The sequence below is a fragment of the Excalfactoria chinensis genome, chromosome 3, assembly GCF_039878825.1.
Source record: "Excalfactoria chinensis isolate bCotChi1 chromosome 3, bCotChi1.hap2, whole genome shotgun sequence".
Classification (NCBI taxonomy): domain Eukaryota; kingdom Metazoa; phylum Chordata; class Aves; order Galliformes; family Phasianidae; genus Excalfactoria; species Excalfactoria chinensis.
The window spans coordinates 21,070,961-21,097,197 of record NC_092827.1 but is presented as its reverse complement, the minus strand read 5'-3'; the positions used below and the strand labels follow the sequence as shown (position 1 = coordinate 21,097,197).

General features: G+C 36.9%; 2 protein-coding genes across 5 annotated transcripts in view; one reads left to right on the top strand and one right to left on the bottom strand.

The window, feature by feature from the left end:
* MCPH1 (microcephalin 1) overlaps window positions 1-26,237 on the bottom strand; it is a 118,220-nt gene that overhangs the window by 33,724 nt on the left and 58,259 nt on the right. The gene's annotated exons all lie outside the window — the stretch shown is intronic.
* ANGPT2 (angiopoietin 2) overlaps window positions 1-26,237 on the top strand; it is a 46,330-nt gene that overhangs the window by 804 nt on the left and 19,289 nt on the right. For 2 of the 4 annotated variants that reach the window (XM_072332987.1, XM_072332984.1), the window contains exons 2-3: window positions 22,900-23,055; window positions 26,018-26,139. In XM_072332987.1, coding sequence (XP_072189088.1) covers window positions 22,900-23,055; window positions 26,018-26,139 — 278 coding nt within the window. The remainder of the gene's footprint in view (window positions 1-22,899; window positions 23,056-26,017; window positions 26,140-26,237) is intronic. The other 2 variants (XM_072332986.1, XM_072332985.1) reach the window with 1 other exon arrangement.

Sequence of the window (26,237 nt, the reverse complement as noted above, 5' to 3'; positions counted from 1 at the left end):
GCTAGGTTTCTGACCCGCTTTTCTATCCATGAGATGTCTCGAGTCTGGGTAGTTAACTTTCCAGCCCAGCAAAGAGCAGGGTTTGCTGTTAACATTTGTGCCACTTGGACAACCGGTAATGGCACGGGCAGGCAGTGAGAGCGTCTGAGAGCGCTGACATGAGAGCAGCAGCTCAGAGTGTATCATTAACTGGCACTGGCTATTCTATCTCTGTTTAAACAATATAGAGCGTGCCGTTATCTGAGGCGTGATAAAAAAAAATAAACTGAAACGTGACCTCAGAATTTGTAGGCAGAAAAGAGAGTGGGTAAAGCCACAGGGATAAGTGTAGCTCCATGTGAGGAATGCCAGGAGGGCTTGCCGTGAGGTTAGCCTGCTGAAGTGATGGGATTGCAAGAAAGTTCACTGGCGGATATCCTTCACATCCTGTAACATTTCCACTCAGACGTACAAATATTCAAGGAAAAACACACTCGGCTCAAGGTGTTTCAGATGCCACATAGCTTCCTTTAGTGCCACTCCGCTGGAACTAAAGGATTTATTGCCCCAATGGCAACATTTGTAAAATTATACCTGAAACAGCTGGAAAACATTATACTGCATCCATTCTTGATGTGACTGGAGAATAAACCTGGCCACTGTGCCAAATGTTTACAGGAACTCGATTCTAGATGTGACAGCTCAGTGTATCTCACTGCCACCTGGAAGAGAGTGACAGTACAGTTTAATTGCATCATAAATCTGCAATCCTATGCTTATGCCCATCTGCAAAGCAGTAAACGTGCTGAGGACTTAACTGAGAAGTAGATGCAGTGATTGCAGAATGATGCCCTACGGGTTTATTTCTTAAAGAAATGTTGCAAATGGAGAGAATTCAGAATTATCTGTAGTAAGCGATCCCTTCTTCATTCTAAAGTTACACCATTATAACATAATCTTGCATTGGGGTTGCCTTAACACATCAGTTACAGCATTACAGAATAACACTAGCATGACAGAATCAAAGAAACCTGCTAGCGTGTGTGTGTGTCCTTCAGAAACCGATGCCTCTTCAAAGCAGAAAGTGCATTGTGTTCATCTACCTGAAAATGGGCACAAAGGCTTAAATCCAAAATGCACACACTTAAAGTGTGCATCTAAGTTTGTCTTTATGGGCTCAGGATGCGTAAACCCATAAATTTGGGAAAGCTTGCAATGTCAGTAGCCTTATTTTACTTCTAATGTCACAGGCAAACTTACTTCCCTCCACATATGGACTTACCTTTCTACTTATTAATTTACAACACTCGCTATTGTAATGTTAGACCAACATTACCAGATGTGCAGTGCAGGATGAAAACCACGCAAAGTAACACAGCCTCATCTACCCAGCTGGTAAGCAGCTTCCCAGCATAAACAGCAAAATCACACACGGTGCTCCTCTGCTAAATGCCACTTAAGTAGGAAAACAGCATCATAAGTGACATCAGGTAAACAGAAAGCAGCCAGCAAATTCCAGCATCCTTATTTAGTCAAAACTGCGCTTTTCCTGTCACCCTCTGGGAAGTCAGATACAAGAGGAATAGGATAAAATAGGATAAGTGTCTCCAACCAATTCTTTAGGGGATCAAAAGGCAGATTCTGTTTTACAAGGCAGAGAAGTGTTTCTTTCAGTTGAGCACAGATTTCCAAGTAAGATGCTGTAGAACAGACTGGTTTTATTTTTTTTTCTAGCTCTTCCACAGCTAAACATCCTGTAAAATCAGCACTGTTTGCCTTTTTCGCTATTTTAACACCTGCTCTCTATGTCATCTGTTTTGTTCACAAAGAGACTCCAACAAAAGTTGCCTTTCCTCAGATTTGCTTTGCTGGTGACACCTGGTCTGCCAAGCGAGGATGAAAAGCAAACAATAACCTTTAAAGTTGCTTACTGAGTTCACTCTATGTCTTAGTGCTTTTATTTTTTAAGACCACCAATAATCATTCCTAGGTTCCTATTTCAAGTTACCAAAATATAACACCAGATTATTCAAGGCTTGTAAAAGAATATGTGTTCATATAGTGTAATATAAGATTAATTTTAAAATAACCTGATATTAATGCCTTAGCAATTGCACAAAAGCTGCTCTAGGTTTTGCTTTGGAAAAATAGTTTTGCTCACTGAAGAGGCAGCATCGCCTTTTTTCTTTTGAAGTTGAGTAAGAAAAATATATGCCATGCTTTTAGTGCGGATTAACTTTTAAAAGCTCTTCCTGAAGTCCTGCACATCTCAAAACATTTTTACACTCCTCCCTCCCCCGTCCTGCCTTTAATCCATCAACTAAAGGAAACATTATGTTTCTGAATGAACAGTAGGCTGTATGAATGGAACAGCATGGGAAGTGTGCGCTTTATCTGGTTAATGGACAAACACAATGGGAAGAAAATTTGTTATGTAGGGCCAGGTTCTTTCCTGCTCTCATCCTGCACACAGAGCAGAAGACTTTGTTCTACCATTGCTACCCGTTAAATTGGTTGCTGCTTCATGAAAACCCTTCTTTATTTTTTTTTTCCTCCTGTCCATATTGCTTTAATGCCTTATACACCGCACTGCGTATCATACATATAAGTGGAATGTCTTTGCAAAAGTAGATTATGCTTAAGGGTTCAGATGACATACTAGGACAAACCACTATTCCCCCTAATCCAGTGTTTAGCAGTAATCCAGTAAGCAATGCCGTAGAGCAAAGGGCAAAACCCTAGATCAACTGTGCAATAACATACCTGAAATGAACTTTCTTCCCTGACTTTCCCTACTTTGGGATCAATTTATGTACTACAAGTGTAAGATTTTCAGTTTGGGGGGATAGGAGTTTGAGATACAGATACAGATGAGGTACAAGACTGAAAGTTTTAAGTACGGTCGCGTACACTGGGCATTATCCTTGAGAACTTCTTTATATATAAATAACATTGGGTTTTCAAATATTCCCAGAAGTCGGATGATTCCCGTAAGGTCCACAATTAAACAAATCTCTATCCAAATTAATGGCAGTTCTGTCATTTGGAAACATGACAATTCCACTGAAGAAACTGCATTTTTTTCAGGTATTAGGGTATTGAAATAACCCGATGCTTACTTGAATTTGCTTCTAGGTACATAAACTAGATCCTGCTTTAGACCAAGAGGATGTAGGAATCTGTCCAAAGCAATAGCATGCAAGTGGATCATATATTTTCTTTCCTTCTAGAAACAGTCAGAAACAACTTATGATGAAACTGATAATAGCACATGGAATATAGGTAATTTATCTTTTAGTACATCGGCAAGTCAATAGACAAAAACTAAAATCTGTGCCAGGGGTCAACAGTAATCCTAAAACTAGAATTTTACCATGAACCATCCTAGAGGGGCGATACTTTGCTGACAGAGATGCAGTATCTTTGGGTACTCTGAACTGATGATCTTTGCTTTTTCTTACCCTGGAAGCTAGAAAGCCTTTGTCATTTTGAAACATGCTTCTTCTCTAGGGAAAACAAATTCCGACGTTTTAAGATGTATGGGAATAGATATGTATAACATTTTATGAATAAGTACCAATGAATGGTTATAATTATTGCAATACTTGTACAGAAGTTCATATCTCAAATATGAAAAAGATATTCTGACATGCATCATCCAAAAACATCTGCATGCAATAGATAAGGACAAATATATGTAAAGCACTGGATTTTGAAATACGCAAGAGATGTTTCTGACTCTGAATCAAGGGCTGCATTCCATTCTTAAGTGATGCATCTGTTTTCACTTACATGTGAAAAGTGCTTGTTTCTGTATATCAACTATGTATTTGCTAAGCGAGAGTACTGGCATGACTGAAAAAGAAAATACTGTTTTACTTTGAGAATAGTACATGTTACCGGATAAAGTTTCCAGGCTACTTTAGATGATCTGACTCCGCAGTTTACTGTTCCATCTCCTGAAGGTAAATTCTTGTGAAAAGATTTGAAATTATTCTTGCGTGTGTTTAAAAACTGGTGTAAAGACTGTTTCTGTGTCATTCCACAAATACCATATTGATGAAACAGGTATGAAACTGTACAAAACCACTGAAGAGGAGCAGAGATTTTCTTGTGTAGGTCTACAAGAAAAAATGGAACTTGAGAGCTCATCATCTTCAAGATGTGATTAGAAAAAAATATGGTAGACAGATGCTTATTTTTCTGAACCAGTCTCTTATTAGCATTCAAAGTACATTTTCAAGTGCTGTGTTTGTTATCAATATGGTCACCAACTTTGGCTGGTCCAAATAGCAAATTGGAAGACATCATTATTTATTGACAGTAAGCATTGTTTTGTTTTCTGCTCCTTCAAGTGCACGTATAGGAAATAAGCCTGGAGATGCTTGAGTTGGTAGTCCTTTGTGTGCATGACCAATAAATACACTGAGAAGCTCAAACAGCACAACCTCTCTCTAGAATGTTGTAGAACCTCCTGCTGAGAGACTGAATTCCACAGTGGTATTTATTTTACAGACAGTTAACTTATTAGTGTTCCTTCTTTGTTGTTCATCTTGAATTAATTCAGCAACATGCATCCCCTCCAAGTCTACCAAGAAAAACAACCATTACCTTTTTCTTGATTTCTTCCTGAGCAGAAGAAGCGAACTGTGACAAAGGGATTGCCTAGAACTGAATTGTGCCGAAGAGACACAGATGACCATTTCTAACCTTCAGAATAGGAATATCAGCACCTCTAGTGACTCTGTCTTATTCTCACACTGCAGTGTTTGTGTTTTTGAAAATAGACCACATTCTACATTCTTCAAGTCACAAAATTTTTGACAAGTAAACCAAGGGAACTCAGTAAATCACTAATTATTTTGTATCTTTTTAATATAATTTAATGTAAGGAACTGCTGTTTCACCTATTGTTAACGGGATTTTGCTTTGGCTGAAAGGCAGAAGCAGGGCAGAATAAGCCTTTCTGCACCAATACGTTCATTATAGGGACAGACATGCAAAACACTAGCAGCTGATTTAGAAGATATTCTCTCCAACCTTAGACTACGGTCTGAGGCAGAGAGGTGCCACTCTCTGCTCCTTCTCTGGATTTTAGCAAACCCAGAATTTTGTCAGATGACTCAGACTATCTTAATTAGCTCCCTAGAGTAAGTTCAGTCTGTCTTCTGAGCCTGGAAGAAAAGCAAGAGGAATGGAAAAGTGGAAATTCCCCTTAAAGCGGCAGATTTATCAGTACTGCTGAAGAAGCTGCAAAAGCTAGTGTGCTGCACAGCCCTTATCCTGGCATGCAGCTTTGGAATAAAATTTATAAATATCAGAATATAGAGACAGTAAGTGGATAGTAGAAGCGTGGAACATGCTACAGAGATGATAGAAAATATACCAATCGACATTACACATCCCATTTGTTAAAGCAGCTCAGGAGTGATAATTCCATCAGGACCGATGGCCTTTCCCTCGAGTTTGGTGTTCCCATTCCCACATCCTGACAGAATGGAACAAAAGATGCAAGTTGCTCTTCAGAGAATAAGGGTTCTGGCAGCCAGTTAGCAGTAAAAGGGTTGCGGATGAGAGTCTCACGGATACCAGGACAAACTGTAGATTTTCTTAAGCACTCAGGGAAAATGGGAGAAAGATGGCTCTTGAATGAAAAAAAATACACTGTGCATGTACTAGTATATGAAACGAGGATATCACACTGAGAAAATATGTTGGCAGTTGAAATGCACCCGAGTAAATCTCTCACTGGTAATAACAGCTAAACCACTGAGAAAACAGTTTGTCAGTGCACTATAAATATCAGTGTGACCTTCAAGAAAAAGGGAATTTTTATGGGATTGAGTGAGAAGCTTTAGGATAAGCACATACATTTTTACCTGCCATTTTAGTATCTGAATTTGTCAAAGTAACAAAACATAAATTACAAGTGAAAAAATAATAGGAGGATCAGATAATTTGTCAGGGTTAAATATCTGGAAAAAAACCAGAGGTATGGCACTGTAATTTAATACTCAGAAATGCCTTAGAGATATGGCACATTCCACAGTGGAACAAATTATACCAAATAACCTCACACATACCAAAAAAGTGAAAGAGCACTTTACTACTGGAAATATCACTATGAAGTGCGATCACTTCATTTCCTTTAGCAGGTGTATCTGTAGGAAATGGGGCAGAGGAAAAAGACTCACGCTTTTTCTCTACAATTCAACTACTGTTTGGTGAATCTAAAGTCTGTTTCAAGCTTAGTGGAAACGTCACAGAATTCAAGTTACAAAATCCAGATTCATACGTCATGAGAAAATAAATCACACACTTAAATAGTCCTGCAGACACTCAGTGTGTTGGTTTTCAAGCTGCCTAGAAAAATACGGTTCTGTGCTTAAGTGCCTTTAAAAAAAATAAATTGCTCACTACATTTTCCAGGCCAAATGATTACTGGAGACCATTTTAGTTTTCATCTGTCAGTGCAGCAGGTTAACTAACCCTAAAGCTGAGATGATGGTTACAAAGCTCAGGAAATACGTCCTGCAGTTTGCATGATGAAGAGGCTGGCTGTCCTCATTTCAGCTTCTTGAAAGAGAGAGGGGAGCTACAGGAACTTTCATGTTGTCTTTATACTGCCCATACCAACCTTAATTACTTTATCTAATTATCTTACAAGGGCTTATTGAGGTCATAAGAAGGCCTTGCTGCTTAAAAATGAGATACTGACAGAATACACAACCTTCTCTCCATTAACTCCTGTTAGTAAAAACATGGAAATCTAGCATCCTTCACAGAATAACGTAATCCACAGATTCTGTAAGGAGAGAATCATTTCTCTCTCTAAATGAGTGAATACTCCACAGTTCTTGGGTGCCATCAACTTTCTCTACAATCAAGCTGTCTCCAGAGATTCCTGTCAACCTCAATCATCTAGTATTTTAACTTTGCCCCAAAACTGTAATATTTTCAGTTTTGTATTGGTATTCAGGACTTTAGCAAAAAAAACCAACAACCAAAAAACACTATATAGGGTACCACCTGGGGAGCAATATTTCAACTTTCTGTCATCAACTCTGGTCAGATAAAAATCAGAGTTTTGTGGTAATGTGGCCGAGAGCTTAACACAGTGTTTTGTTGAACAGCTTGCTGCATGATCTAAGTATTACAAGAGGAAATTAAAAAGCTTTGCCAGATACATCACAACTACCTCAATGTTAGCAAGTCAAATTCTTGAAGAGGCATTCCATTTTACACTCTGTAGTGCTTTTTATTAATGTAACTATTGAGATACTGGAGCACTTCTCCTATGAGGACAAGCTGAGAGAGCTGGGGCTGTTCAGCCTGGAGAAGAGAAGGTTTTGAGGTGACCTGATAGTGGGCTTTCAATATCTAAAGGGAAGCAACAGGAAAGAAGGGGACAGAGACTGTAGCGGGGTCTGTGGCAACAGAACAAGATGAAATGTTTTCAAGCATAAAGAGGGTAGATTTAGGTTGGATATAAGGAAAACGACTTTTACAGTGAGGGAGGTGAGGCCCTGGAACAGGTTGCCCAGAGATGTGGTTGATGCCTCACCTCTGGAGACTTTCGAGGCGAGTCTGAATCAGGACCTGGACAACCTGATCTAGCTGTGGTGGCCCTGTTCATTGCAGGGGTGTTGGACTACATGATCTTAAAAGGTCCCTTCCAACTCTAAGGATTCTATGATTCTACAATTCTACTGATAGCATTTCAAAAGTGTCCTGAAAGCATATGTGATGACTGGAATCATTTAGTATAATTAAAACTAGTGTGTTAGAGAATTCTTTTGTGAGACAGCATAATCAATTACACAATTGGTGTCATTTAAGCTACTTCAGAAGCAACATTTCTTTATGCTTTTTGTATAAATTTTTTGTCGAAACCACATGATACACACGTAGGCAAATATTCGATCTTTAATTATTACTCCACCTAACAGGACTTTTTGATAGAGAGAAAAACTAAAGTTCTCATCTTTGGATAAATTAAAACTGTACCTGTTTAAAAACAGTAGGAACTTCTTTAAATCTCTAGTGAAAAAATAACAGCCTGATTGAGCAATTTAATAAGATTGGTCCAAACAACAGTCTGCAGACCTGTTCATGTTCACAAAACAGGCATTAAGGGGTCTTTCATCTCATGGATCAGCTTCACTGCTATGCTTTCAGGTCTGCACCTGCCATGTGTGGTCCTGGAAAGAAAAAAAGCTCTTTTGTTCCATTCTGTCAGGGTGTTGGAATGAGGAGACACCCAGTTGAGTGGGAAGTGCATTTCCTGGGCAGTAGCCACAGCCCTTACCCCTAGCAGCTCCCCAGTCCGCACAGGTGCTACCTGACGTCAGTACACCAGATGGAAGCCTTTCATCTTATGACCTGATGTGTAGTCTTGTCCTGAGGCATTTGAGTGTGCTGAGAGGTTTAATTTTGATAGCTATCACCTAAAAAAGATCTTTGTTTTGTCTTCCTCTGAAGAACGTGTATGGATCACACTGAGATACTTCATTTACTTCCCGCAGGTCCTTTAAACTACAATGCTGTGTACAATTGCTTTTCTTTGGAAACAATTTTCCTCCCCATTTCCCATTCACAAGATGTAAACACTTGCAAGATCCTAGCTCAAATCGACAGATTCAATGTGAAATACAACACAGCTCTTTCAAGAGGATGTGCCACTCATTCATGAGCAATAGCCTACTTTTACACTTAACCAGCCACCAACTGTCCATCTTCCTCATCTGTGCAAAAGTCAACATCGGAATATCACAAATACTCCAGATCACATGTGAAATACATGTAACAATGGCAGAGGTATTTACCATACTGTTCTGTTGCATTAACAGAGAGCCTATCCATTTCAAACATTTAATATTCAATAAAATTCCCCGGTGAAGACTTACGGAAAAAAATTCCAGTTTTGCGTTGTTTTGTTTTTTTTTTTTCTTCTTCAGAAACAAACAAACAAACAAAACCAACCCACGATGGGCTATAAACAGGGCAATGCAGCTATTCAAAAGTAACGCCAACCTACATTTTTTTTTAATACAACTTTAACTAACTTGGTCTAGTAGGAAAGAGCCAGCTTAAGTGAGTGAGTTAAAACAGGCAAAATCTTAGATTTCTTTGTACTTTTAAGGAAATGACTTTTTTTTATTATTATTCATTTAAAAAAAAGTCTACATTTCCTTGGATGAGGTTCAGACTTTGACCTCATGTTAACTATTGCTGTGTTTTTCACTTATGTCAAACTTCCATTGTGATGCCACGTTTTCTGTCTCATATAATGATTACCTGCAAAGTGGTAGCAATTAAAAAAAAAACCCACAGAAAAAAACCCCAACAACTCAACGCAAAATCAATCAGCTGATCAACAAACAAGAAACAAATCCAACTTAATGTGACTGTTACCAGAGCCTTAATGGGAATGCTTTGTGAAAACTACCCTGACGTGATGAAACGAAGTCCAAGTAATGAGAGGGTAAACCTCAGCACTAATAACCTAACCCTTAGGAGAGCTATAAACTGCAACAAGTATAAACAATCTGACCCCTGCTGAAGACTTACCAAATACAAACAAGGACTCTGACAGCAGAGAATAGGACAAACAGTTAAACTACAGTTTACCAGCAATGGGAGAATGTTTAAATATAGTTTAGTAATATCCTTTTTTTTTTTTTTTTCTCCTGACACTTTCATGTTTATTTGATTTACTTGCAGAGGAAACTTATCCGTGTCTTGACATCTTCTTCGTTAGGCTACACTTGATTATTTTAAGAAGGCTCTGATGACAGCAAACAAAATCCCAGGCATGTAGAAAAGTTCCCACTGATTTTTTAGTGAAACTGAGATTTCATCTTATGTATCTAAAAATTTGTATTAATAGGCAAAATGTTACTTTTTAAACAATTTGAAGTTGCTGATGGAATAAAACAGCAAATCAAACATAGGCTCTAAGGCTTTTTTTCTCGTAGACTAACTAGTAAGGTTACCAACAGGAATGCAACGGTGATGATTTTAATCACAAGGAAATGCACATCTTCATTTTCTTGTCCCTCTGAAGCCACTGTGGGAATAATGCTTCCTAAGAGGCTAATCCAGTCAAGTTCTTCATTTTCCCCAGTGGGTTTCCTCCAACTTCACCATGTTGTTTAAACTTGGAGCCAATTAGACAATTCCACTCTTCCAGCTCTTTCGTAACTCATTGTCTTTATGAATTCCCAGTTGCCTTTCACATTCCTGACACAAAAAATTTTGCACTTACTCAGATTTGAATCCTTTTTTTCCTCTCTCTTTTTTTTTTTTTCCCCCCTTTTGTCTATTTAAAGTCATTCATCTTCCTGACTGTCCAGTCTGAATTCCCTTTTCACTATGTCTGTTGTCACTGAGGATTTTAAATTCTGGATTGTTCTGTTTTTGCTGTTAAATTTATTTTCAACTCTCAGCTACATGCGTACTCCTCTGGTTAAGAGGCCACATGTAGCATCAACGGTCTTCTACTTTTTCCACTGCTGTATCTGCTTGGTCATCTTCAGAGCAGTCTTGCATCCAAGAAAGTCTCCTGAAAGTGCCATTAAAAGTCTCCCTCTTCAGTGGGCTGCCCCAGGCAGACAGCTTCCTCTCATGTAATAACCCATCCTAAAGTGCATACTTTGGTTCTCTGCCATTTTTGCTGAGAGCTGCTCCCCTTCTGTTACAGTCAATAGCAATTGAGCTGTTTGTTTAGCTAGGATCTGGCTCCTGTTTCTGGTCTTCATTGAAAGGCTCCAAGAGGTGGCTGTCTGGCTCTGGGCTTTCAGAAGCATTGACTGGAACTCAGCTCAAGAGGTGACCTTCCATCACTAATTGAGCACTCTGCAGGGCACTAAGGACAAAGAGGAAGTTTCCTTCTCAGTGCTGTTCCAATGAACTAAACTGCTTACTTTCAAATAGATAAACCCAGCTTTTGAGGCAAAAACAAATATTGTTTTAATTGGGATTACATCATTTAGAATATTTTTTTCTGAAGCATGTATGTCACACACTACATTTTGCTTCTGCAATATACTGCTTGTAAGCACTGATCTTTTTTCCAAATATTTGTGTTTGACCACTCTTAACACAGGAGCTTCCTGTTTTATCTTTCAAGCACGGAATTCCTCAGAAGCTTTTGCTTTCAAGACTCTTAACTGTGCTAACAGAACAACAATGGCAAATAAATAAGTACCATTTGAGCAGAATATACCAAGATGTTCAGTTTTTGACCTAAGTGGAGGTGAGCACCTGAGCTTCCCTTCAGGCAGGACTCTATGCTACCATAGTCAGTCAAGTCTGTTTTGGTTCTGGAGTCTTGCTTCCCTGACCCAGTAACTCAGCAATGTCAGGGAAATTCTCAGACAGCTCAGGTCTGGCAAATAAGGAGTTTATAGGCTCAGGATGAAATTTTAGCAATTTTTCAGATACAGCACCATACCCTGACCACATAGTGTATTAGCAATGGAAGCAATGGAGAGGGAAATTTTTTTGCTTCTTTGTCCTGTCTCAGAGATGCATAATGGTTTACAAATGGAACCATGTGAGATGAAGGTTTTCTCTTGTTGGAAATGTACAGGAAAAACTGAATTCAGCAGCTGATCTTAAAAGTCTGGAACATTTAAAAACTGGTGTGTCTTCAGATCAAATGAATGATTCTCTCTTACTAGCATCATCAGGGCTTCTTCAGAAAACCTTCTAAAACCTCCTTATACTTTATTTGGCATTCTGTATACCACAGAGTCTAAAAACTTCTCAAAGCGCTTTCAGTTTCCTCTATCTGTGAAATAAAAAAAAAAAATCTAATGATTTTTCATGCTGAAAGGTGTTCTCTTTGAAAAAGGAGACACCCAGTTTTATAGCTTACAAAAGGGACTAATTGTATTCCACAGCTTCCTAACTAGTTTGATCCTTGAACTCCGAATCATTCTTCCTCCTGGTTGGAAGTGGAATGCAAGATGACTGCTTCCCTAGAAAGCAATGCTGAGAATGAGCTGTGAATGCCTAGCTCACATTCACTTCCCTAGTAGCACAGTTTGAAGAAGAGGAATTTGCTTCATGTTTCCTCAGAAAACTGTTGTATCACACCACGAACTCTTCTGTAAAATAAGCTGTTTTGTAGAAAGAGGAATTCATAACAAGCTTCATTTGATATTGTAAATTGAGAGAAAAAGTAGTTTCTTATTAAGGAACCTCTGTACCAGATACAAAATACCTAAAAAATTTCTAAAGCGCATAAAGCTACATAGCTTTGCTTTTCATAAAAATATATCCTAAGTAGTCTCGTCAGCATACCTAACAGAAAGTTCATTTTCTGCTGCCTATGGCTCAGCGGAATGGAAAAAAATACAAAAATCAGAAAGCACTACTTTAGCTCTGGGATAGCACCTGTGTTTACCCAAATTTGTATTTTCTAGGCCAGAATTTCATCTCTACAACAGTCTGGAAGTCTTGATTCACTGAGAGTACCATGCAAATAAAACACACAGCTAAAAACTTGTAGAGTTCTCTCTCAAAAGTTTGAATATTCAATTTGTGAAGTTTGAAGTTATAGTTCTGTGCTATAAGTCAGTATTAAAAAATTTAGTATGGGTTGGCAATAAGTCTTAAACAATTTGTAAATAAGGAATCTTGCTCCCAAATTGTTGTGGCTTGTTACACATAATGAGGAATATTTATATTCATTTCAGTGAATGGCAGAAGCATCACTGGCTTCATGCCTTCCTGGCTTCAGTGCTACTGAACTTCGGCAAAATGCCATTCATGACTCAGACTATTTATTTATTTCTTCTTTATTTTTAGACTAGTGGGAACTTTATGAATTCCTTCCCTGATTTCTAAAAGAAATATCATTTAGCTGTGATCTTGAAGAACAGTGATTCAGAATCTTAGATTACTGCTCTGATGACCACCTGTAAATCTTAATGAGAACGGTTAATCACCAAATAGTTGGGGTTATGTCTGAAGACACTGTTGTTAAATTTTACTTCAAAATTATTTCTTTACCTGCACAGAAATTCAGATTATTAAAAGATTTGTCAAGATGAATACGTAGTTTCTATTAGCAACATTTTTTTTGAATTCACAATATGTCTGTGATTTTATTAGCGTCTGGTACAAAAAGCTTATCTATGTGCCGTAAAACATGTATGCTTCACTGGTAGTACAAAGCACCTAATGTCATCCTCCAAGCGACAAACTACCTGAAAAAAAATCTACAGCTAGGAGAGCAGTAGTGAGACATCAGCTGTGCAAAGCAAGGTCAGGGTGTGGAGTCTTGGGAGCTCAACTTCAAAAAGTTGGACTCAGTGATCCTTATCTTTTGCCCAGGTGGCCAAGAGGGCCAATAGCATCCTGGCCTGTATAAGAAATAGTGTGACCAGTAGAAGGAGAAAGGTAATCATCCCTGCTCTGGTGAGGCTGCATCTCGAGTACTATGTTCAGTCGTGGGCTCCTCACTACAAGAAAGACATTGAGGTCCTGGAACGTGTCCAGAGAAAGGCAACGAAACTGGTGAGGGGTCTGGAGCACAAGTCTTATGGGAAGCAGCTAAGGGAGCTGGGATCATTTAGCCTGGAGAAGAGGAGGCTCAGGGGAGACCTCATTGCACTCTACAACTTCCTGAAGGGAGGTTGTGATTAGGAGGGGCTTGGCCTCTTCTCCCAGGCAACAAACAGGACCCGAAAAAATGGCTGCAAGTTGTACCAGAGGAGGTTTAGATTAGACAGAAGAAGGAACTTTTTCTCTCAAAGAGTGGTCAGGCACTGGAATGGCTGCCCAGGGAGGTGGTGGAGTCGCTGTCCCTGGCAGTATTCAAGAGGTGCCTGGATGAGGAGCTACGAGATCTGGTTTAATGGTTTGCTGTAGTTACAGTAATGGAAGGACGGTTGGACTGGATGATCTTGTAGTTCCTTTCCAACCTTGTGATTCTATGATTTGATGATTAGGCATCCCCTTCAACTCAGGATATTCTATGATTCTAAGTTTACCCTTGGGGTAGTTTCAGATCTCAGTGCCTCTTCCCTTTCCCTAGGTCCTTTTTTTTTTTTTTTTTTTGTAATTGTAGCTGTTGTTATTTCAAAATATGCAGTAGAATGTATGATTATGCTGTAATACTGTTCACTGTTAGGTACAAAATACTTGTACTTAGTACTTAGGTACAAAATCCGTCAAGAATACATAATAAAAGTAATTCCCTATCGATATTTGTGCAGATGACAGAGGCCCTTCATGCATTTAGTCTTGTACTATATTAATGAAATATTTATTTTTTATTCAAGTAATTATTCCCAAAGAAAGTTCAATTTTTCCCCTTTGATAGAAAATATAAATGCTTGATAAACACCTTATCCTATATAAGAGTTATTCCTGCATCTGATTAAGTTAATAAACTTATTCCACAAATGGCATTAACAGAATAATCTCTGCATATAATTTATTTCTATTCTAAGAGTTAGCATTTAAATATTTTGTATTTTATTTACTGTTTTAGTTTTAATTTTTTCTAATAAATCACAGCTCATGTTCAGTTAGTATTCATTTATGATGTTACTTTCACCTTCTGTCTGCTGACAGGAAAATGAGATAAGAGAAAAATCTTAGCTGGAGGTCTGGAGAGGCTGACATGCTCAATGGAGCATGTAAGAAGCTAATACCAAAGAGACATCTCAAGCATTCCGATATACATTCCCAAGAGATTTTTGTTTTCCCTCCCCTGAGAAACAGCAAATAGTCCATAGGGACTTCCTGCACTAGGGAAGGAAATGAAATGAAATGTCCACTTTCCAGACACGGGTACTTTTTTCTTCTGCAGTGCACTGCTTTCCCCAAAAGTCAGAGGCTACTGAGGTTGATATCTGACTTCTAGAAAACTTAGAAAAATGTTTCATTTTAATAAAAGCTAATTTAAAATAGCCGAAGATCTGATTGATGTTGATTGATGCAATGCCTTTTAAAATATTTTTCCTTAAGTCTATCAAGATGAGTCTTGGAAGGCGTAGTGGTTCCTCTTTTTTTTCTTTTTCCCTCTCTTCCTAACTTTAAGCAGTAGCAACATTGGTAGATTTTGAAAACAAGTATGAAAGAGATTAAAACTGCCTGCAGAATTGGAGTTTTTACAGTATTATGTTTTCATAATACTAATACACTGCAGTCATGCAAAGATAAATATAAGCATATATGAAAATCTGGTAATATTGTGCTCCATTAATTACATATATGCACATTAAGCAGAATGTATAGCTTCATATCGCCTATGAACCACTATGATGAAACTGGTGTGTTTGCATAATTAATGATACTAATTTAATTTTAGAAAGGTACCTTACATTTTTTTATTTTTTACAGCTTTTACCTATGTTTGGTATGATCGAGAACGTCTTTCCCCAATAAACCTTTCCAAATGCTACAGATAAATAATTTATATACTGATATTTTAATTGAAAGCAAAAACTGTTAAGAAGTGTTCAACAAATTGCATTTTATGTCTTTATATACCTAAGTATGTATATATGAATCAGAAATTTAAGGATACGTGGAAGAGCTTCTACAAAACATCAGTTGCATATTTACAAAGTTTGAAAAAACAAAGGTTTCAAATTATAGGCTAGATTCTGCTTCAGATCCCTCGTGAAGAAGTCAGACATGGCCAGAATCCAAAGAACACTGCCACTCTGAAACAAGAGCAGGGAGCCAAGAGCAAGCACAGCTGGGTTATGGATACTCACGGCATTTGGAATATGAGAAGTAGGAAAGTCTCATCCATATTTTGAAAAAGTATTCAGAAAAAGAATTGATGAGGTTTATGTCTTCCTTATTTTACCTTGGCATTAGAATTGAGCAAAACTTATGGTTGCCTTAAGTTTATTTTCCATCTTATTTAGTTTTGTATATAATACAATATTATAGGGTACAAAATATCCACATGATGTCTATAGGCAGTCAAAGGGCTAATTAAGTTAAGATTTAAGTTGGTCTAAATTCACAAGATAAGTTGTGAAAGAATGGGATATTTTTAGTAGGGATGTAGGACAAATAACAAAAGCTTTTGACACCTGAATATATGTCAAACATTGTAGCTTCAATGCAAACTTAACAAACTGGTCTCCTATAATTGCTCGTTGTCCTTATCCTCCCATTTTTTTCCTTAGGTTAGTGCATGCAGGCTTAGTCAAACAGTCAAGCAGTCCAGTGACATAAATGAGAGCCACTTCAGTAACAAGTAAGGACCATGTTTGGAGCATGAAGGCATTGGCCAGCAATCACCTTTTAGACAGAAGGAACTCCATCAAATGAAGCTGAGCTTCACACATCACACACAGCAGTTGCTGAGTTTATGTGGCTAAAAATGTTTTTTATGCAAGATTTTGCTGATTCAAATACAGGGCTATTGAGGTATGACTTCAGATAACTTTTGACCTCCTTGATATTTCTACTAGCAGGTATGGTAGAAAGAATGCATTGCAAAAAAAAGTAAAGATGATCTTCAGTTTTCAATAGACAGGTTGTCAGAAAGCCCCAAAACATATGCTTTTGGAACTTTCTCAGATCTACAGAGGATGTTCCTCCAAGTAGTAAATTACTTAATCTAGAAACCTGCATTTGATTCAAGGAAAAAAAGATCTTGATAGATTCTACTGAACATAGGAATTATATAAATGATCATGCTGCTCCAGTCATCTACCTGCTTCTTCCAGTGGACACAGCACTGGGTAGAAAGTCATGATTAATCCTATCACTCTTTCTGAAAATAAACGCTACAGTTGACACAATTGGATTATAAATATTAAAAAGAAATCATCAAGCTTTATACAGAAAGACCATTTGCTCCAGTAACAGACAAATTCCATAATGTAAACAAGCGGCTGGTACTACTTCTTCCCTAACTATAGGATAACATTTAGAAAAGGAATATATATAGCTGAAATTTCTGCCAAGAACATAAGAATTTCATTCGTATAGACTAATCATTTGGCAGCAAAGAGCAAAACTAAGACCTCATTTATAACTTTAATTGAAAAAAAAGATTAAGTGTCTACAAAATATACAAATAATTTACTGATTCTTTGGAAAATCATTCTGTAATGTGGACACAAACTGTATAACAGCAATCAGGAAGGCTCTTCATTTAAATGGCTCTTCACAAACCTCTCCCAACAGTTTGAAAACAAAGTTCTGCTAACACATACTCTACATGTTGTCTTTTCTTTCCTGCCAATTTAAAGCTTATAAAAAAATCAGACAGACAACTTTGGTTATAAAAGTAATGTTCTGGAATGTGCTTCAATACATCTTTTGGCAGGTTAACTGAAGTATTTTAAGCAAATTTTAAGATTTTGTATGATCTGAAGTCCTGAAGCATGACAACCCCAAATTGATATCCTTAGAGAATTTTGTCTCTCTAAAAATATGTAGCCATAACTATATTTCAAACCTTAAATACATTTTCATTTTATTTCCCAGCTGCTTTTCCAATTTAAGCATATTTTGAAAGACATGCTTTTTCTCCCTCTGTGCTTTCTTTTTTTTATATTTGCTTCTTTCAAGAATATGTGCCAGCCAAAGACTTAACAAAGCATTTAAAATGTTTCATTAAACAAAATCCCATGACGAACCACTGAAAAGCTAAGAATTATCACTGATATATATATTTGTCACATAATTTTCACAAGTTTCACTCGCATGATCAAAAAAGAATCCCCCACACCAAATTAACAAGCATCACCACAACACTAACAAATATGGATGATTTACACAGGCTCCATCCCTTGGTCACTTCATCACATGACAACAACACATTCCCTGCAATCACTATGCTCTGAATCTCATCTAACAAGCAATTCTTTCTTTCAGATTAGGTACTGAAAGAGGTGGTTTTTTTTTTTTTTTTTTTTTTTTTTTTTTAACAGTACTTACTGATTTTCTGAAGAAAGATACAGCAGTATGAGTCAGCTATTAGGTTTCGACATTTACTCAAAGTAACTGTCACACAGTGAAAGTTAACATGTATTAACTCTAAAGCCTTATAGTTCACTGAATTAAGAAGAAATCAACAACAATCTTTCCATAAAGAATTACGTAGCAAAGGAAAACTGGCAAATAATTCCTGGTGCACCTTCCAAATTGCAGCAAAATATTGTAGAAGATGGACATGCAGCATGAACCAAACTGCCATGCTCCTGAACTGTTGGATAGGAGCTGGAACATTTCATTCCTGTGCCCTTTCTTCTTGTCAATGACCCAAGCCATTCTCCCTCATTCAGTAATTCTGACCGCGCTACTGCTCATAAAGGAAACAGACTTCTTGGCAGGAGCTGATAAAGAGCACTCTGCAAAGACGCATGCCACGAAGAACTGCTGTCTTTCAAAATAGTTGCGAGTCCTCAGTGTTAGTGGTGAAATTCAGCCACAGCTGCCTTAAGAAAAGCATATATTGCAATATTCTTCCACTCACTTTCAAGAGAACACAATGGCCTTCCATTTTGAGAGTATGCAATAGGAATACATGCTGCTTTTGCCAAGAGCAGTGGGAGAGGATCCCACTAATAATTCCCGTATTCATATTAGGAGATGAAAGCAAGCACCTGCCACTAAAACAAATAAATAAAAACAGCCCCTAACAAAAGCAAAAAGTGTAGGTGTAAAAACTTTCTATTTCTGCACTTTCACATTGTATGAAGAAGAGGGAGTGGATTATAAATCAAGAGAGATGAGTGCATACATCTATTCAAAGTTAAGAAAAAAGATTTTTTTCATGATACGTATATTCAGAGAACGCACAAAATTAGGAAAGGATTAGGGAATATAAAGGAAAGAACAGGAAGGGTTTATGAAGTTATGCTTTGTAGGACTTTTAGGGGAAAAAAAAACCACACACACTTAATAGATCCATATCATTTCAATGCTTCATGTTGCTTTAAATTAGAGTAAATGAGCCAGATAATGAAACTGGCCACAAACATTAAAATAAATCTCTTTTGGTGCTCATATTTTGTGCTTTCAAGTACACACTAATACCATATTCCCTAAATTGTCTATTCAATATTTTTCAGTTTGAAAACAGATTTGAAGACAAACTGTTAAGCTTTAGCCAAGAGAACACTTCAGAGGTTTAGAATGTATCACATTCATGATATGTTATTTGGAAAAAGCAGATGACAGTGTTTAGATATGTGGCAATAGACTTAAGGATATTCAAATAAGATAAAATACAAAGATGCAGATCTGTGTACCTAAACAAGACTGCTTTGTAAAGTTGCAAGCACAGTGACAAAGGATTTAAAATCTTGCAACCAGAACTGCCAGATGCCTTAAACTGTAATCACAGGTTCTGTGTACTGTAATCAGAACAACCTTGCAGCTCTGAGCTTTAGCTAGGGAATTGCCTAAGCCTACCTTAACTTGTTTACCTTACCTTTAAGCCCAGAATTAACTCATTTTCTAGTAGTAGGCTTTGGAATAACTCAGCGATAACATTTTCAAAGAAGCCTTGCAATTTTGTAACCCTATTTGAAGATACAACCTTGCTCAGATTCTCATTTTGACCTCTGCCTGCAGTGAAAAGGAAACCAACCTTCAAGAATGAGGTTTAAATATTCACAACTACTTATTGAAATAATTTACTTTCAATGAAGTGGAAAAGAATCAAAGCTCTGATAACTCTGTCGAACTATTTATTGCTTTCTTTGGTTCTATTATGGGTTTTTTATTTTTATTTTTTTTCCCCTAAATTAAAAAAGACAATGATATTTTCCATACTTTTTTGTATTGGAAATGTATTTTGTACTGAAGCAAATCAAATGTATTCTAATTCTGGAGATTTCCCTTCATTTTCATTTCACAGAAGTACATTTAGATTAAAGGTCTTTTCTAAGATGTCCACAATGACATCCAACTGTGCAGTTTCAGTTTCTAAAGTTAATCATGGCTCAAACTATTTAATCCCCATGTGTGAAGTGCCTTCAGAGGAGACATATTAATTGTTCTCAGTCTTTATGAATCACCATCTAACTTTGGTGAGGAATTATATATATTTTTATCTAAAAGCCTTTATATTCTTGTACAACTCATTGGACTACGTTGCACTAAAAACTGGTTTGCTTTAGTATTAAAATTATAACTATAATGTAATGTACTCAAGTTTAAAATTTGATTATGTTTGATCAAACTAGATCCATTTCTGGCAGGGTGGCTTTTGAAAATGAGGAATATTTCGGAGTAACAGGAGAATAGGGAGAATAGGAGAATAGAACTTGAACTGCCATAGTATGATGAAAACTGAAGATTGCCACATTAAATTATCATGCTCCAAATTAGTTGATGGTACGCTGACTTTTAGCCTTCAAAAGTTTTCTCATAAAAAGAACACCTAGCATTGCCTAAAGACTACTTGTAAAATGCTAACTACTCAATCCTTGTAGTATAGCTGGGTGGTAAATGCAGCAGCTTTTTAACAGATATGGCTCAAAGCTTGTGCCAAGTCAGAAATTTCTGTTGTGCTTTGCAGTTCACTAGAGTTTAGAGAATGGAGTGAACAAACAAATAGCGTTTCATAAGCCTGGTCATATTGGACAAAAACAAAATCATGTTGAATTTAAACAAAGCATACATGCTAGCTATTTGTTATTTACTAGCATCTTCTTTGTAGCAGCATGATCTCTCATTCAAACGATGTTAGAGTGATCTTACGTGTCTTCCCTGAAGAAAAAGTGCTGCAAACTCTCAGTGTTTAGGCACTTTTTGTCAGTACAATAGCATCCAAAGTCAAATTTTTAGTTGTATTAAAATGCAAAGGAAATAACTCAGTATTCAATAACTATACTATACTATGAAAAAGTTTACTTAAAGATCTAGTATTTGTATAGCTTCAATAAATGATTAACAAGAGCAGTATTTATTTCATAAATAATGGATACAGGTAAGCTATCAAGCTGGCTCATTTTTAGGATATCAGAGACAGGAGTTTAAAAAGGAATCCATTTCTCCAGGTACCCCCAGACTCAAATCAGTCTTCCCTATCACCTTCCTGCCTCAATGAACTCTTGCAGTGTATTGCACAGACCACAAAATCCATACCAAGACATTAGAAAGCCAAATCTGTTATTCAGTCTTATATTAAGTGATTATGGTTAACAGCAGTGCATACAAGGATTACATTGCAACTTGTCTTAGATTGAGTGTCCCCTGAAAGAACTAAAGAATAGACCAAAAAATGACCCTTCAGCAAATGGGATTCTTAAAATTACTGTTTTGAAATACTTCTGCTTACTTCAACTCCAGTAAGTTGGAAATGTCAACTTCAGCTATTTTTTTTAAACTTGTTTACAAATCCCATATCTGGTCAGAAATCATTTTTTAATTTCTCTTACACAGATTTACAATTCCCACATTTTGAAAGGATACTTTGTGATTTCCGCAGCTACCACAGTCCCTATTTGGTGGATTTGTCTGCCGAAATTGCTCATTTTTACCAGCAAGGTTTCATTTCCTTGTTGTTTTTTTAAAGACAGATTTGACTTTGAATGTAGGCATATGAATGTAGATTCAGATTTCCCAATGCTTTTAAAAATATATTCACTAGATTCTGAAGAAAAAGCACTGAATCCCTATAAGTAAAGCCCATAATTCGGAAAAGCTAACTAGAAAGACACAGTGAAAAAGGGTCTGTTTTTTACTGTTGTAACATAACTCACAGAACACAGAATCACCAAGGTAGGAAAAGACCTAAATAATCATTCAGTCCAACCATTCATCTATTACCAATAGCTCCCACTAAACCATGTCCCTCAACACAACATCCACCACCTCTCTGGGCAGTCCATTCCAGTGCCTGACCACCCTTTCTGAGAAGTAATATTTCCTAACGTCCAGCCTGAATCTCCCCTGCCACAGTTTGAAACCATTCCCTCTGAATGAAACTCCTGACAAAGAGAAGTAATTTAGGCTCATAGCTCTGAACATGTGTAGTAGCAGAAATATGGGATCACTGATATTTCAGGTAGAAGCTTAATTCTAGAAATTTCCTGTCAACAGCATTTAAATATATATATATATATATGAAATTAGCCTGGATTTTGAACAGAGTTTAAAGATGAGGAAATGACTCATGAATGTATTAAGAAATATTTGCAGAGTTATCAAGAACATGATTTTAAAAAAGCATGGGGACAAATGAGACTGTTTTGGATAACCCAGACATATGGGAACAAAGATTTCATGAAATGCTAACTGAAATTTCCCCTTGCTTTCTTTGAAAGCAGCATATTCCTCTATAAAGTGACTACCAAAAAACCTCAGTTTAGTCATTGAAATAACTTTAGAATCAAGTATTTTAGACAGTTTTTGCATTCCGAAATAATAAGTATTTAAAGTATTTATGGGTTTTCCTACTGTTTCATGTCTTTATTTGAAAGTTTCTGTGATAAAAATACGCACATCAGTGTTAAATGACATTCGACCCCTTCTCTGACATCAAGTTGGGTGATGAAAAATGCTCTTGAAAATATTTGAGTCTGGATACAGGAAGATGACTAAACTGCTAAGCTTTTGTCTTCTAAAAAATTCCCATCGCTGCCAAAGCTGGTGAAGCTACTCTGGTAGTTACAGTGGTGGGAGCACTACCATAGAAGAAGTTCCCAGTGTCTGCAAGCATTCTCACCGCTGAGTTCTATCTACCTCCAGCAAATCTATGTTCCTGCCTTTAGAAAATAGATGGTCACACATTCCTTGTCATCTTTCCCCTTCCTCTAGCAGAGCTTAATGTTGGGAAGCTTCACAGAAATGTAAAACAGACAAGGACAAAAAACAAATTTGTTTTTTAGCAAGGCAGACAGCAGGCTTACTGTACTACCATCCCCCTTCCAACATTTAAAGAATGCAACTATCTTCTTTTTTTCCTTTCCCATGTAGCTTGAGAATTACATCCAAGACAGTATGAAGAAAGAAATGGTAGAGATCCAGCAAACTGCAGTGCAGAACCAGACTGCAGTAATGATTGAAATAGGCACAAACTTACTAAATCAAACAGCTGAGCAGACCCGCAAATTAACAGATGTTGAAGCACAAGTAAGTAAAGAATTTCAACCTAAAAATGCTTCTGCTTCCCAAACTCCTGTAACCACATTTAACACAGTTTAGTGTTACACTATGCAGTTCAACAATTGGAAGTCAATCATTATCTAAAAGTGAAAGTATCCTGTATGGATACATGTTTGTCTGTACATGTGGAAATACTGGTTTTTGTTGGAGCATCACCACTTCACCACCGTGGTTCAATTGTCTGGACTAACAGGTTATTATTACTGGGTATTTTTGGTTATTGCCAAACTCTGGGCTTGTAACTGTGCTTAAGGAGCCTCAGCACCATTCTAACTTTTTTTTTTTTTTTTTTTTTTTTTTTTTTTTAAATCCTTTGAAAATCGTAATCACACTCCAATATAAGGACCTTGTTTCCCAGTGCAAGCACCTGTACATCTGTTACTTCTTCTCCTATGTCCTAACAGTAAAAAGAAAGGATACACACATCTCAGAGAGAGATATGTGTGGAGTTGGTGATGCTGTTGTCCAGGTAGCTGGGAAAAGCCCACAGGTTAGGAATCAGATTAATAGAATGGCCTGGGCTGGAAAAGACCTCAAAGATCATCTAGTTTCAATCCCCCTGCCATAGGCAGGGTTGCCACCCATTAGACCAGGCTGCTCAGTGCCACATCCAGCCTGGCCTTGAATGCATCCAGGGGCAGGGCATCCACAACCTTTTTGGGCAACCTGTTCCAAGAAACTTTTGCGCAGTTGCAGAGTCAGCACTGACATGAGCAGGGAGCTGGAGGGAAATCTGTAGGAAATGTGGCTTCCTTAATGTTGCTGGTGATAAAAGTGATTTTTTACATTTGTTTGTGCCATCCACAATCCATTAGAGTAGCCATATATTTTTTTTTCTTCAAAAATGGTCTAACCTTAAACCTCAAGGCATCTCTTTTCATTAGGCACCTTGAAAATATTTTATCTTTTCATTCATATGCCAGGAGTTGGACACAGTGATCCTTGTGGGTCCCATCCAATGTGGGATCCTATATGATTATCATCAACAGCTCTACCCAGCTTAAGAAAAAATAAATATTTGGTAACATGAAAGAGTTCTATTATGAAAGGATTTGAGGATTGTCTGGCAAGACAATAGTTACATCCATCTTCAAAGAAAATGTTCTTTAAACTACTACCATAGGTTCAAGCATACACTTCGGTAACAGTATGCTTTTATACAGCTCTTGTTGTATAGCTCTTCAGTACTCACCTCTTCCCACCAGATCTTAGTAAACACGGTTCCTTCCCACTCTGCCTTTGTTCCATTTACTGAACTGTTTTGTTTGAATTTTCTTTTGTGTTTAAAAAAATTCTTAAAAATAAAAAATGTGAATTTTAAAGAGTATTTTCACAGATGCTATGAGTGAAGGAATAGATCATTTCCAGATCATTCCCAGCACAATGCACTATACTATTCTCATTTAACACAGCAATAAACCAACCAACTAGAGATGAATTAAGAAAAAAATAATTAGGAGGCAGCCACTGGAAAACTATACTAAAGTAAACTTGCCTACAGCATGTTAATCTCTAAACAATTTCAAACAACAAAAACATTGAAAGATTTATCTTCAGTTGAAAAGTATTAACTACAATAAGACTTAATGTGAAATAGAATGCAAGCTCTTATTATGTTCTACTTTTAAAGATAAGGACAAATCTAATCAATGCAGAATGGTGCATATTTGTAGTTTTGCTAACATGGTAGGAAAGTTATGTGTGTGTAAACCCCAGACAAGCAAATACAGTGTGTAGCTACACACATAATTTATTAAGTAACTAACACATAAAACCTAAAACCCCTGCTAGGCATTCTACTATCTGTAGAACTCATCCAGTGAGTACAAATATACTTTTAAACCTAACATAATCCTCTGCGAATTCTTTGATAAACTGATAGTTCATAGTTCACAGATGTGAATTCAACTTTCTAACTGTACTAGGAAGCCCAGTATTTTGCACACGATGAGAGAATGTATTTATTCACAGTAATGACTTGATGGAAATTCTTCAGTTATTTTCTGCTTAGAGGAAGAAAATCATCACTGACTTTCCTTCTCTGCTTGGAATTTACTGGTGGCTGGGTGAAGGTCTTAATTAACAACATAAGGAAATTAACCGAACAATTGCTCTCTCAAGGACACTTTTTGGCAATAATTTTCAGTTACAGTTAATTGTGAAATCATGTCCTGAATGACACTTTAACATGAAGGACATGAGCAATCAATTCTTCCTGCCAATGAAAGCCAAATTTTACTGAATTAAAAAAGCTGTTCTAAAACAATGAGAACATATTTCTAGAAAACATGCCTCAAAGTAATGCAGTCCAGGACAAAACAGAAGCACTTTCCATGCTTCCCAAATTCTTCCTTTAAAGACACAAATAAATGTAGACAGTAAACAATCCATATACAAAAGGTGATATTAAAACACAAGGAATTAGTTGACAAATGTGGCCAAATGCTAAACACCTTAGAATATAATTTGGGATTAAGGAAAATAGCGAAGAGTGAACTAATGGTTTTAGAGGACAGGGCCAAGATTTCCACTAGTGAGAGATATGCAAAGTGCTTTCTTTCTACAATAGGTGAAGAAAACAACTCATTATTTTTTGATTAACAACCACAACAGTTCCAGTAATGAAAGAGCGTTATAACACAGCAGAAGGCTTAACAGTAAAACTAATGTAAACAGTAACTCTTAATCATTGGTCAAAATGCAGCATATTACTGAAATACTCCCAGTGATAAATGGTAGTGGAAAAAAAAACATAAGTGGAAACCCATATTCTTTTTCGTTCTAATTCTGAGATATTTGTACCTAAATTAAATGTTCAGAAGACAACTTTTGCATTATAAGTTTACACATGACTTCACAATGTAAAGAAATTACAGTTGGTTTAAAGGATGCGTCTTGATTTTCAAATACTTTTATATATTTTATTTAGGTACTAAATCAGACAACCAGACTTGAACTTCAGCTTTTGGAACATTCTCTTTCAACAAATAAATTAGAAAGACAGATTTCTGTTCAGACCAACGAGATAACTAAATTACAAGAAAAAAACAGGTAAGCAGCCTATCAGTTTGATAAAATGCTATTCCTTTGTGTACTTTTGGAAGTGCTTATGTGCTTTTTACTTGATTTAGAACTACATTTATTGTGTC